The 14581-nt window shown below is 35.8% G+C and overlaps 1 protein-coding gene across 2 annotated transcripts in view; it reads right to left on the bottom strand.

Annotated features, from left to right (window-relative positions):
* LOC137400466 (nephrin-like) overlaps positions 1-14581 on the bottom strand; it is a 42043-nt gene that overhangs the window by 8957 nt on the left and 18505 nt on the right. For both annotated transcript variants that reach the window (XM_068086799.1, XM_068086793.1), the window contains exons 8-16: positions 13541-13666; positions 12523-12693; positions 10227-10422; positions 6918-7021; positions 5940-6058; positions 4140-4329; positions 2439-2726; positions 1816-2112; positions 561-746 (exon numbers count right to left, since the gene is read on the bottom strand). In XM_068086799.1, the coding sequence (XP_067942900.1) occupies positions 561-746; positions 1816-2112; positions 2439-2726; positions 4140-4329; positions 5940-6058; positions 6918-7021; positions 10227-10422; positions 12523-12693; positions 13541-13666 (1677 nt within the window). The remainder of the gene's footprint in view (positions 1-560; positions 747-1815; positions 2113-2438; positions 2727-4139; positions 4330-5939; positions 6059-6917; positions 7022-10226; positions 10423-12522; positions 12694-13540; positions 13667-14581) is intronic.

Consider the following 14581-nt stretch of genomic DNA (forward strand, 5'->3'; position numbering starts at 1 on the left):
TAATTTTGGAAACTTCTAAGAAAAATTTCAAAGCACTTGACTGATAATTGAAAAACTGGTTATAGCACAACCTGTAAGCAGTGCGCTGTCAGGGAGATAACTCCACCAGATCTTTATTGGTTTGCATGACTCCTAAGTATTAACCAACAACTGAAAAAGCTAGTAGAGCAGTTTAATCAGTACTAATGAAAAATTGTAGCTTCTACTTGCTGGTGAAAAATCTAATCAAGAACTTATAGTTTGCAATTCTGTTAGTGTTTATGTTTAAATTCTGGGTTGCTCTAAAAAAGATAGGAAACTGTAAGCCAAAAGGTTTTCTTAAAATTTTGTACAATAGCCTAAAGAAAATTTAAGAATAGACTGAGATTTTATAAACTTAATGTAACCGACACCATAGTGAGTCAGAATCGGCTCTAAGATTGTTGCAGCATCCAATAAACAGAGAGGTTTTGGCAGTCACCAGCTCTGCTGTGTGGAACAAGATCTAAACTAACATTTCTGGTAAAGCTGTAAGTCGTATCTATTTGTTCATATATTCAGTGATGAACTTGGTTGCTTACCAGTAAGTGTAAAGGGGGGAGCATTTACATCAGCGTACAAGCGGACTGGAGCCTCGGGTCCTGGTATAAAATACATTACTGTGAAAAATTGGTCAAGCCCGCCATTAAAGCCAGGTACCCAGGTGAGAATAGCAGAATCATAAGTCATGTTGAGCACTTCAAGGTCTGTTGGAGGATCTGGTATGCCTGCAAAACACGAGCAAGCAGAAATTATTGTTTTTGTTAGATGTCTTCTTTGTTATTACATATGGTCGCTGTGACTAGAGCGATGTTTCATGCAGCAAAGTATTAAAAATACTATCTTTGCCGTACTGAAAGAGTGTTCATCTGTCCATCTGTACAAACCCATGGTTAGAGATTAAAATAAAGAATTACTCACACAGGATTTGAGCTTTAGACACCCAATTTGGTAGACCGGCGCTTTAGCAAATGCATCAATCAACTGCCCATTGACATCATAGAATGATTGTATGAATAGTTATTACACCTGATGATCTCTCACAGCACTCTAGACTATCAGAGTACCAAGGCGAGTTAAAGATAATTTGAATTGAAATGATTTTAGGCATCTGAGATGAACAATCTCAACAGAGTTGAAAATTTTTAAAAAAGTTTCATCATGAACTTACTACTGACACAGTAATGCGATACGATATTTATTGCTGCTACATTGTTTTCATAAATAAAAAATTTAATGCATCAATTCACACAACAACAAATACAGAGGACATCTCTATGACAACAATCGGTTGACATTATGTCAATGCGAAGCTTTACTAATGGTTTTTCTTCACAATTGAGCAATTGCTAATTATGCTTACTCTAGTTCAGATCAATACCAACACTACTAGTTTGGGAGAAAACAACTTCAATATGCATGAGGAAGTGAAATGACTATGTTCGGTGGTACTACTACTACTACTACTACTACTACTACTACTACTACTACTATTAAGAGTACTTTTATAACTACTACCACTGTTATCACTACTATCACTTTTATTACTACTATCACTGTTATCACTACTATCACTGTTATTACTACTATCACTTTTATAACTACTACCACTGTTATCACTACTATCACTGTTATTACTACTATCACTGTTATTACTACTATCACTGTTATTACCATTATCACTTTTATAACTACTATCACTGTTATCACTACTATCACTGCTATCACTACTATCACTGTTATCACTGCTATCACTGTTATTACTACTATCACTGTACTGAAACTACTAGTACTTACTGGTTCCTGAGAGAATATAGTCATGGGTTTCTGACCCTCTGTCATTAGTAGCCAAACAAGTGTATGTCCCATAATCCTCTTCACCTACACTGACGACTGTGAGAACGAAACTAAAGTGAATTTGACCTTCTGTTTCTGTGCTCTGTTGGTATTTCTCCCCAGCCAGTTCTGTACCTCCTCTGCTCCACACAACTGATGGTTGAGGGTAGGCATCCAAAGTGCACTTGATTACCCCATTTTCCCGAGTTTGGGCTGCTGACTTCGAAACACTCGGGCTTTTATCGATAACTGGCTGAACTGTGAAGCAATCACACCAGTGTAAGACGAATATTCATGCAATCTATAGCGTATTATCTGTGAAGAAGAGGTAAAATGGTAACAACATTTCGATAATCCTTATAATTTATTTCTTAACTTCTAAGCAAATGCCAAAGAGTGTCATTTGTTGTTAGCTCATGACGAATAATGATTAATCTTTAATAAGCTGTACATGAAACTTTTAGATTTAATTATAAAAAAGTTTAGACAACTAACATCAATAGGTCTTCTGATTGAAAGCCACAAATTATTCAGAGGAAAACAACCCTCAAAATTCAAATTATCCATGCTGTCACATTTCTTACATGGAACTGGGGTGACTGTGTATTCCTTAGTAACGATGCCAAATGCATTCTCAGCCTCACAGGTGAAGGTACCTACATCCTCTCTCACCACGCCAGATATGGTTAATGTTATTGTTCGCTCCGTCCCTTCGCCATCAATGCTAGGAGTAGCCCTGGCCATGTCATAGTCTAGACGGGTCCATTTCGCTTGGCTCAACGTTACTGGAGGATTGGAGTCAATTGTGCAATGAAGCTTCAGTACCCCATCGTTGTATTCTTGAGTAGGAGAGTTGGGTATTCCAGCACCATCTATCAAATTATTAAATGATTTAACTAAAATTTAATAAAATCATTTTGAAAGATTAGTTGGTTAAAAATTGGTTGAAGATTTAAACATGATTTTCTATAATCTTGTTACTTTTGGCTGAGTGACTTTTCAAATCTAATAAGTAATTGTTTAAAGAGACGAACAATTTTTTAATCGTGTAAAGGTTTCATGGCGCAAAGAAAGACATGTAGCCTGACATCCATTTTTAATAAGTCAAAGGTTACGATTAAAGTTTAATACCTACCTGCAAAGTTACGACAACAACAGCATAGTCTGCAAACTTCACAAAATCATTTTTAAGATGCACGACGCTATTTGTAAATCATCGTAAGTTTTTATTCGAATAATTTTTATTGGTTCGAGATGCTTGTAGATAATCGGTGGTGAGGATCAATAACAAACACAAACTATTATCATTATTACACTATATCAACTTGAAGGTGAAAACATCACCCTATTTTTATATCCACAAATTTTGAGAGTCATTGTTTAAGATAGCCTAATATTAGTTAATAAAGTGAATTTTTCTGCAGAGATGATTAGGTGGACATTACTAAAAAACCTAGCTCTATTATGAACATTGTCTACAAGTGTGAGCTATATCATATCACTTTATAAAGCGCTTTAGCAATGTCTACCCAATCAGTTTACCACTTTTAGCAAATTGAACCTGTTATGAGACGATACTGTGTCGAAGGTTTGAGACGGTTTGATTCGTAGACACGAAGGAATGAGTGAGCACTTAAGGGAATGAGTCTGTTGAGCTAAACTAAACTAATTAATTAATGCATAACAGAGAATTGCATGGTCTCCGTATTAAATTACATGGCTGCAAAATCTCATCCAACTCTTACTGATTTAAAGCATAGAAAGAATGCCGTGTGGGAAATTTTAAAATAAATTCTGCCAATAATAGTGATTCATCACTTTTAGCTCAGGCTTGGTATTGCGGCACTTGCTCCAAGTTCTAGAGCATATAAAATCAAAAGTGTTAGTTTAGTACAGTTGTATTCCGTTAATGCTTTTTAAAACCAAAATTTATTAGAACTGTGTAAAATTTGGTAAGTGAATTGATACAAAGAACGATTTTCCAATAAAGCTTTGCGACATCCCTGACACCCAGATCATTACGGAAAAATGGCTAGGTATTCCTTTATTGCATATCAACTGAGAAGTGATCATGGAAATTTGCTGCGCTGTGTGCAGCAAATGTTCATGCTCCATTTAAGAACCCTCACACATTGCTCATCAATGTACAGTGGAGATTTATCCATAACAAACTTGATCAAATTAACATTTTTGTAAGTAAATACAAAAGCTGATCAGTGATTGGCTGCTGGAAAGCACCGCTGGCAGACTGCGACTGCCAGCAGAAGTATAAGCCTTTCGCTTACATTGAACATTGATCTCAAAATCATGAGAAGTTGTGCCCTCTGTGTTAGTAGCCTTGACTCTATAGGCTCCAGATCTCGCCCTGGCAACGTTGTGGAGGTTCAAAACACCACCCTCCACCTTCATCTCGCTCAACGCTCCATCTCTCTTAGCTTCCAGAGTAAGCTCTGTCTCTGTACCATCAGCAGCTACCTGGGAAGGCAAGATGGTATGTGTGACCCCTTTCCAACTGCCACTGACTGATGAGAACGACACTTCCTGAATGCTGCCAACAAGTAACCTTTTAAAATTCTATAGTTTCTGATCTTTAAATATCACTACAACAGTACTTCAGTATTTAATGAAGCCTGTAAATGTCAAATGTAATGAATCACCAAAGACCAACATAAAATGTAGTAGTGTTTTAATCTCTGCTGGACAAAACTATAGCCTTTGTATCCAGTAGATGTATCAGATAATACAGAGGCAACTATAAAACATCTGGCTAGTGTACTGGTTGGTCGGTCATCACAGGGTCATTACTGTGACTTTTCCATCAGCTCCTATGAATGTACCAAACCTTACCATGTATAAAAAAGACTTTTGATTGTTTTGTTAATCAGTTCAACAATTACTTAGTGAGGGAAGAGTCACTGTAAGTATCCTTTTTGTGAAGACAGGCTACACTTTCTAGGCATTTTAGATTAAAGATGAATTTATAATAATAGCCTCAGTACTTCAGTAGCGCTATTGACCAGATAAAACTTGTAAGAAAGAGTATAAGTAGCAACCCCAAACGTAAATATCTACTCAGTAATTACTACTATATAGACCACACATATTAACATCAGTTTGTTTTATTAGCAACAATAATGGCTGCTTAGAACTAAATAATCTATTTGCCCTTGAGAGGTCACGTAATAATTACCTTTCATCTACCCTCTATCTATGGTGAGGCTGATGACTAGAGCTACATGTAAATACACATCTGCCATCATTTACTAAACGATGATCATAGTTCATAACAAGTCTGCTTAGAAAGTCTGCATAACAAGCCCATAACAAGTCTGCTACATTAAATTTCGAGCTGTGGTTATAGAATTACAGTAATCAGCTTGCGTGTACATCTGAAGGAGTCTGCTTACAAGAAATTCTTCCTTTTCACAAATAAAAAATTTATTGTTCATAAAAATTAAGTAATCTCGGAAGAGATTAGTTTAAAACCTATCAAGAGGTGCTCTGCTTTTGAGAATAAGAATTTTGAATTGACAGTTTTTAAGTAATCTAGTTTGAAAAACGAGTGATTTTAATATAATTATATGGCATCACGGCTGTTTATGAGTGATATTCTATAAAGATTGGAAATATTTCTTTTTATTTTCACAACTAAAAAATGTTGATAAAGCTTGTATTTAGTCAAAATCACACAAAAATATTATTCAAACACCAATCTGTAATGTTAGCCTCTATTATTAATGCAATAAAAATTTGAGTCAAATCAGGTAACCTTTAGCCTCAGAGCTGATTGAACTTTTGGCAAGTTCTTCCACAGTCGACTCGCAAAACTTGCTCAATTTTTGAACTTATCAACTTGACATGCAACTATGTGATAACAAAGTGGCTGGCATTCCGCTATTTAATACTTAATGAAGAAAAGCGTTTCATCATTTCAGAGGTCACGTTCTATGTCACTTTTATAATAAACTATGTTTTAGCTGGTCATGAGATTTGCCAAAAGCATTATCTTCCTGGTTATCGGTGTTGCAACTCTATATGCCAAATCACAGCCAGTCAAAGCATGGCAAAGACCTTATTGTACTTACCTGAAACCATGCGTATGTTATATCTGCTGGGTTTCCTTGAGCAGAAAAATCGGTTCCTGTTAGATTCTTTCCTTCCTGAACGTCTATGACAGCCACAGCTCCAGAGAATATAGGTTTATCTATGGAAGATGAAAGAGCATGTTCAGGGACAATTTTATACTTTTTCACTCCTAGTACACTAGGTTTATACGCATTTATAGTTTTTATTGTTTTGTTTTTAAAAAGTTAAAATACTTTGTCAATGGCAGACTACCAGTTGAGGGAATCCCGCCATGTTTATTGTGTAAAACCAGCAGGAAACGTTTATCAGGTCTTGCTGCCAATTGGAGTGTGTATGCGCTGACCGTATCAGTTCTGCCATGTTGTTCCATTTGGTAAAAAGCTAACTTGGTACAGGCACAGCGTATTCACAGCGTGTACATGCATAGCATGTGTGACAATGACCCTCTCAATCTGATTCTTCAAATACCCTATCCTTTATACAAGCATAGATTGCAGTTAGTTCACCTCACTGTATCATGTAAGTCAGGGATACTAGTAGTTCTGTGAAGAATAGTTCAAAACTTTGGTCGTGAGCAGTTGACGCTAGAGGTTAAGCAAATATTATTATAGATGGTAAAGCGATGCTGTCGATGCTGCTGATGCTGCCCATGCCAGAGTTTGACAAAGGTCGGCGAGCAATAATTAAACGTTGCCCTAAGGTATCAAATGGCATACTCTGTCTCCAGCAATCACCCTCTGATGTTTTTATGACGGTTTTGGGCTAATTGATGTGTAAATAGAGGAGCCAACACGTCTGACTGGCAATAGCATAGCCTGTGAAACTAACAGGCAACAAATCCATGAGAAAAAGGCAGCATCAGTAGCCTGTAAGAGATAGGCAACAATAGAGTCGCCTATGAGACTTACAGGCCAAGATAACATAGCCTGTGAGTTTTGCAAACTAGAGTGTAGCTCATAAATTGGATAGCAACTTACGCAGCACATTCAGAGGCAAGGACATGGTTCGTGAGATTTCTCCGCTTGTAGCTCGGCACGCAACGGTCAAACCATTGTCACTAGATGTCGGTATGAATGTATATCTGTAAGTTGAAGTAATTTCAAATGGTCAACTAAAGCATGATCTACTGAATGTTTTGGACATAGCCGCATTCCAAAGAACGATGTAGGACAGGTTATTATATGCGCACTTATGTAAATGGTAAGGTCTGATGCCTTATCATTTGTTGAATCTCTAGAAATTTTGGAAAATAAATCAGCTGTTCTATGAACAGAATCAATACAAAAAGTTGGCGACCACCCAGTAGTACAGGATTGAAAGTTTAAATCAGAAAGTCATCCGATATAGTGATCAGAAGAACGATTGCACTGCTCAGGCCATTAAGGCCCTGCTAGACCGAGTCTAAACTTCAAAATAACATGTTCAATTAAAACAATCTATTTATAACCTTAAGATAAACTATAGTTAAATAGTAGTAGCCAGATAAAAATAACACATTATTGGCAGTCAGTAGTATTCATATGCTATTAAATAACAAACATATTCAGTAGCATAGGCCTTATTTTTTTAAAAATAATTGATAAAAGTTTCAGAGATGTATTCATAGAGTTGAACTGAAAAATTAGACCTGGCAATATCTGTTAATCTGCTATCAATCTAGTCCATGCACCAATGGAATATCTAAAATTTTAAAGTTTTATAGTCACAAAATGTTATAGGCATCTCTGGTAATAATAGTAATTCACTAGCTGTTGTTCCAAAAACTTATTTAATTTGTTTATCTATTCTTACTGAAGGTCGTACGCAGCAGCCAAACATTTTCTCGTTATGTTTCGGAGTTGTCAAACATTTCATTGGCTAGCTCAACGCAGGGCTGGTGGGTCTAAACCTTCACTCGCTAATTGCAGTTCACAAGTGATTCTCATCCATAGCTTTTTATAATTATGCAACAAAATTTTATGTCTACCATTTTTGCTAAATTAAAACTAAAATACAAATGTAATTTATTAATAATGTACTAACAAGAAACTCGATGCAACCTAGATAGCTTAGAACGCACTTTATTTTCCTTTGTTGAGACTGAATAAGATTTCAGTTAGATACCAAAAGTGAAAAACTAAATTTTTATAATTGTTTTTGTTACCAATGACAGGAATGACTTCAACAAACACCATGAATCTGATTTTGGGTGTCAAACAGAAAAAAACTAAGCAAAGGATCAATTTTCAGCATATCTAATAGCAAGCTTGAGGATATGACCTCTGATGCCTGCGCATAATCACACCAGTTTATTACAGGATGAACTTTGATTCATGTGTGGGCTGAAGGAATTTAGATGACCTTCTAATTACAGTGACTTAGCCAGCTAGCACAACAGTACACAACTAGTCAAATATCTCTACTAGCCTATAATAATCTCTACTCAAAACTCCAAACATTCTAAGATCAGTGAACATAACAATTAGTTAGAATTCAGCTTCCATACAGGGTAGCGTAACGCCACACCCCATATGGCCCCCCCCCCCCCCCCGTGTTACTCTCATTCTATTATGATTCAGAGTCGATGTTTGGAAGCGAAACACTCATGTGATGCACCATTTTTGTTGTGTCATGGAAACGACCTTAGCAACCAACAGCGTCGCACTCGTGCGTGTGCATAGGTCTTGCTTTTCTTTTGTTTCATATGCATCCCATAATTATCACTCTACTATAGTGCCCTATGGAAACATCTGCTTGTGGGCCAAGCGTAGCTTTGGCGCTGGTTCACCCAGGTGCCGCTACCCCATCGCTGTATGGAAACTTTCTCTAAGTGTATTTATTAAAGAAGTGACAAGTTACATAAGTTAGCGTGTAACTCTCCTTTTTTCAAAGGATATTATTGATGTTACTGGCCTATGTAACTCATAAGAACAGTCAATAACGGATAAAAGCTGATACTCTGTGTATCTGTTTTATTAAAATTAATATGAAATCAGAGCGAGTGAATGAAAACAGTGTTTTATTAACACTAGTAAATATCAAGTGTACATTTACTAAGAAACTATCATAATCTGCCACTGACCATAACTGGAAAGGTTGCTCAATAGAGAGTTTGTTAGCAGTTATTACAAGACCCACTGCTTACATGAAATGTATTACCAGACGTGTTAACGCTCTTGTCATTGGATTCATTTCAAGGTCAAAAACTCTTACTGTCATCAGCCCAAATCAGTGACAACGCACATAAAATACTTCACATTAACCTTTCAACAGTTATTTGTAATCATAATAAATTAAAAGCCTTTACAGACGTGTGATTCAAAGATGTTCAATGATTCAAAGATTTGAGATGTTCGTAAACATCTCAAAGTACGTTTTAGAACATATTCGCTTTGTAATGTTAGCATTCTAATAGCATTTGGCCAAATGAAATCATACGTCTCTTTTTTTAAGGAGGTTCTATTATATGCACGAAATATGATAACGCTACACTTAAAACAACCCGAAAACCTCATCAAATGAATTTTATTAAGTTTGAAACATATCTATTTAAAATAAAATTCTTGAGTGAGATAATATGTTTATAATTGTAATAAATATAAAAATAAACTTTTATTACTACATTCGTATTCTGACTTCGACCAAAATTATTTTCATTTATTAATTTTATTATTATTATTATTTTCTATTTTTATTTATTATATTTGGTTTCAAGAAGCTGCCCAAGTAATTTGATGAAATCTTTAGCTTGCCATTTAAGTCAGCAAAACTGTAAATCTTGTGACAGCGTGGCAAAAGATACAACTGACCTTTAGCAGCACAAAATTAAGATTTCAAAATTGATAATGAAATGGTAATGCTAACGAAGTTGTCTAGTAATATTTTCATATTCCTCTCAGACATTTCGGTCATTCTTTTAAATAAAACACCATCAACATAGTTACATGTGCCTTGACACGCCTTCAACTGACATATCAGAAACTCAGCTCTTTTGCCTGAACAGCCAGTTAGAAAAGTTGTTGAAAGACGAGCTGAACAATCCACAAGAGCAAACTACAATATGCTCTTATTGACAGATGAAGCAAGCCATATGGAAATATTGCTGAAAGATTGCTAGCAATATAAAAATAGCTGCTGACAGAAAGGCCAGTAGAGCTCTCTGCAACCATCTAGAATGACAGACAAATAGATAAACACATCAATCACAGAAATACATGTAATGAAACTACATATACCAGACTTTGTAGACAATTCTAAAGATCGGACAATTCCTGTCCAATATTGTTGCGAAATATTTCAATGATTACCTGCTGCTTGTAACCTTTCCCCCGTATAAACCGTCTGCAACACTAAATCCACTGATACCCACGAAGACTTGGGAATCATTCTTGTACCAGGCTATGCTGGCTTGAGGAAAGCTAGACCCGCTGCTGCAGGTCAAGGTCTGACTCATGTCTGCCTTTAAATCAGTTTTAGGAGTTATGGTCACATTTAAGGGAGGAACTATAAAAGAAACATCAGTCAGTTCGTCAATAGCCCTTTGTACAAATTAAAGAAGGACACAGAGAAGTAAGAAATAAAAACGGAACAAAAGTAAAACTAGACAGGTGTCTACAGGTGTCTACAGGTGTCTGACATGTGAGTAAATAGTGTTTTGAAGATTAGCCATTTAATGGCCATTGGCCCAGCATGATTCCTAAGCGTTGCTTAGCTTAGAAAAACAAATGGTAAAACTTTTTGGCTTCCCTAAACTAACACATTTGGAGTACTAACTAGAATGGATGTTACACTTATTACAGTTCAATTTGATACAGCGTAGAAACATTAATAAACGAAGTCAAATCTGTTCGATTAAACTGCAGTTTTTTGTCTTGAACATCATTTAGCTTTAGCCAATGTCAGAAGCACAACTAATTACAGAGCCAATATTATTATTAAGGTTTTCACTCAAAACTGAGATTATAAGGTATAACCATGAGTTACCAATGTACTGTAGGTTTATACAACTGCACTTGAGACGCTTGCTATTGCAGAAAAAGTTGTTTTGAGGCTTTTTGGTATTCAAAATCATGATACCGACAGAGGACATCATTATTTTACTACTTAGTACTATTCTACTGAAACTGGCTGACATACTTCTTTTCGTTGCTTATAGCATAATCTTTGCTCATAAACATAACATTGCTCATAACATTGCTTATAAGCTCTACACGCGTGCATTTCTCAACCAGGGAAGAGGATAACTTGAGAACATTGCCTGATGTCTTGAAGCACACGATTATCTTTTAATATATTACCTTCAATACTCAAACACGCAGCAATAATACTATTATAGCAGTTCCATTATGGTGATGTTATACTGTACCATAGCACATGTATACCATACACATATGGTATTATATCACAGTATTAATTGTGATATGATATCATAGCAGTGTTAAAAGACTGTTATGGTATAAATAACCTGTAGCATTAATATTAATATTATAACAATTAGTATCATATAATATTACCAATTATTAATACATATTTCACAGCATTGTTCAAAGGATAAAGAATGGCCACACAGCAATTGAACTGCTGTTTCCCATAATTTTTGTTGAAAAATAGGTCATCACAACTTAAGCTAAAAATCATCGCTCAGCTTGATCCAAAGTGAAAAGCAATCAAACTTCAAGCTAAATAGTCACTTTATTTGTTCTTTTAAATTTTCCGTTTTATTTATTAAATTGCACAAATAATAGTCGTGTGAAAGTAAAAAAAGACCCACAGGAGCTATGCTATTTTCATGTGATAACAATGCTTTTCATCCAACTAGATTTGACAGTTTATTACTAGGGCAAACCATTTTATTCCAACTTTGCGCTCTTGCTACCTACTTGTGAAAAATACTAATTGATTTGGATTTGTGTTACTTTTACTTCTTTTTGCTCCTAGTAAAATAAAGATTACTCAAAAGTCCTTTGGATACCAGAAGTACTGCCAACTGCTCACAATAAACCACTGTAACACGCCAACTCCTTACAATATGCTACTGTAACATCCCAACTATGTACTATTGTAACATCCCAATTATTTACAATTTACTATTGTAACACTCAATTACTTACATTATATTACTGTAACACCTTAACTCTTTACAATATACTACAGTAATATCTAACTACTAACAATATATTATTGTGACACCACAACTACTGTACTTACAGTATACTGCTGTAACACTCCAGCTACTTGCAATACATGTGCTACTGCAACACTCCGACTACTTACAGTATACTGCTGTAACATTCCAGCTACTTGCAATACATGTGCTACTGTAACACCCCGACTACTTACAGTATACTGCTGTAACACTCCAACTACATGCAATACATGTGCTACTGTACCACACCGACTACTTACAGTATACTGCTGTAACACTCCAACTACATGCAATACATGTGCTACTGTAACACCCCGACTACTTACAGTATACTGCTGTAACACTCCAACTACTTGCAATACATGTGCTACTGTACCACACCGACTACTTACAGTATACTGCTGTAACACTCCAACTACATGCAATACATGTGCTACTGTAACACCCCAACTACTTACAGTATACTGCTGTAACAGCTGATGTTTCCTTTGGTGTAGCTGAAGCAGAACTTTCCGCTGAGCACTTGTATGTTGCACCATTGTCCTCAGGCTTAGCTATGAACTCTAGCTCAAGGATCTTAGTCTTGTTACGGGTGACAGCCTCCCCCACACGATCAATGACCGTGTCTCCTAAAAAGAACCACGACAAGTAAAGACGAGTGGCTGAAAGTGATATGTTGATACCATATTACTACTTCACTAACTTGATATAAAGCAGTAACTGTAATTTTATTTAGCTAGCGCTAGCTAGAGTATTAGATAATCAGTTATTAGATTATCTATCTAACTAGATGAATGCACCGCGTTGCATAAGTAATAAAAAAAATCTCTCGTGCAATCATGATCTTAAAGCACGCTAACTGAAGCGTGATGCGGGCAGCGTGCTATTTTAACCAATCGGCATAAAAAGATTGACAGTTGTGATATGTATGACCACAATTATTCCATTGCATAGCATTCTAGCCAATTGGCCTAGTGGATAGACTTGCCTGTCTGCAGATCTGGAGGTTCTGAATTTAAAACGTGTGTGAAGCTGATTTTTGGTTCTTATAACTTTATCATTATAACTGGAAATACGAACAACAGATATACACTGTGATTTATATTTATAGATGTACTTGTGATTAGGAATTACAATAGGGTTATTCAGTAGCATAGACCTCATTTTGTAAAAACAATTAATTACAATTTCAGAGATGTATTCATAGAGTTACTCATATTCACCGGTTATCATGGTGCAATAGGCTTCACTTCTACATAGCCCAAAGCTAAAGGGCCCTATTTAATGCTTCATTGACTACATAGTCTAAACGCAATTAGCTTAATCAGCCAATCAGATGTGGCGATGGAAACAACATTTAAGCCAACACCAAACTGCTAGACGACATGCCGGCGGGGTAGGAAGCATATGCTGAGTGTGCCTGTGTAATGCTGTTTTAGGGAGACCTTAATGAGAAGGGTATGCGTTTGTTCTTACCTTTGTACCAGACAAGTTTAGGCAAGGGGTTGCCATCTATTGAGGTACAAGTAGCAGTTACAACTTCACCTTCATTTACCGGGTGAGAAGGATCAATTCCTAGAATGCGAATTGTGTCAGGAGGATCTAAAAACACAGGGAAATGTGATAAGCCTTGAAATCTGGAGATCATCACAACATCTAGCTTCATGGCATTACTAACAAAACCATACTTTTCATAAGTAAATTCGAGCTCGAAAATAAAAACTCATTCTACACATTCGAAAACCAGGCAGACATTACTGAATGACTGCAAAATTCTGAGGTTAACACAATCTTCTTGCTATTATGGTGGACGGCAGTAAACTACAAATTGTTTCCAGATGAACCATTTACAATAACCTGGTTCTAATAGTAAGCCTAACAAAGACTTGAAACCCCAACATAAAGACATATCCAAACTAAATCTGAAATTGGAACCCCAGCAGCGAGACATACATGTACTCAACTTAGATCTGCAATATGTTTCGTGTGACCAGACAAACGCATTTTGTTTAGAGTCACTTTTTGTGCATCATATTTCAGACTCGATTAAAATAATATAAGTAATGCAAGCTATCAAAGTACCATTTTTAGTATAAATTGCTATTTTGGCATGACTTTCAGATCCAAACTCAACATATGGTGAATTATAATAAGCAAATATCCACTATTGGTGAAGATCAAATTCCTACCAAAAACATAGTCCCTCATGATGGTACTTTTATTTGGAAAACTAAGATGTTACTTCCTGGATATATTTACAAACAGAGCCACATGAATTACAATACAATCTAGCTAGCTTTTCAGTTCAGAAATAACACTAATATAATAATAAATAATATAATAACATAATATGATAAACTGAGATAATGGAAGAACATTTTCTTTTTAAAAATCTTTTATTGACTTACTAGCAAAAATAACGCTGCTGGCGTTTTAAAAATTTCCTAGCACTGATCGAATACTTCATTCATTTGTACTATGAAAGTTATGGGTCACTTGAGCATCATTCACTGGTAA

The sequence above is a fragment of the Watersipora subatra genome, chromosome 1, assembly GCF_963576615.1.
Source record: "Watersipora subatra chromosome 1, tzWatSuba1.1, whole genome shotgun sequence".
Taxonomy (NCBI): domain Eukaryota; kingdom Metazoa; phylum Bryozoa; class Gymnolaemata; order Cheilostomatida; family Watersiporidae; genus Watersipora; species Watersipora subatra.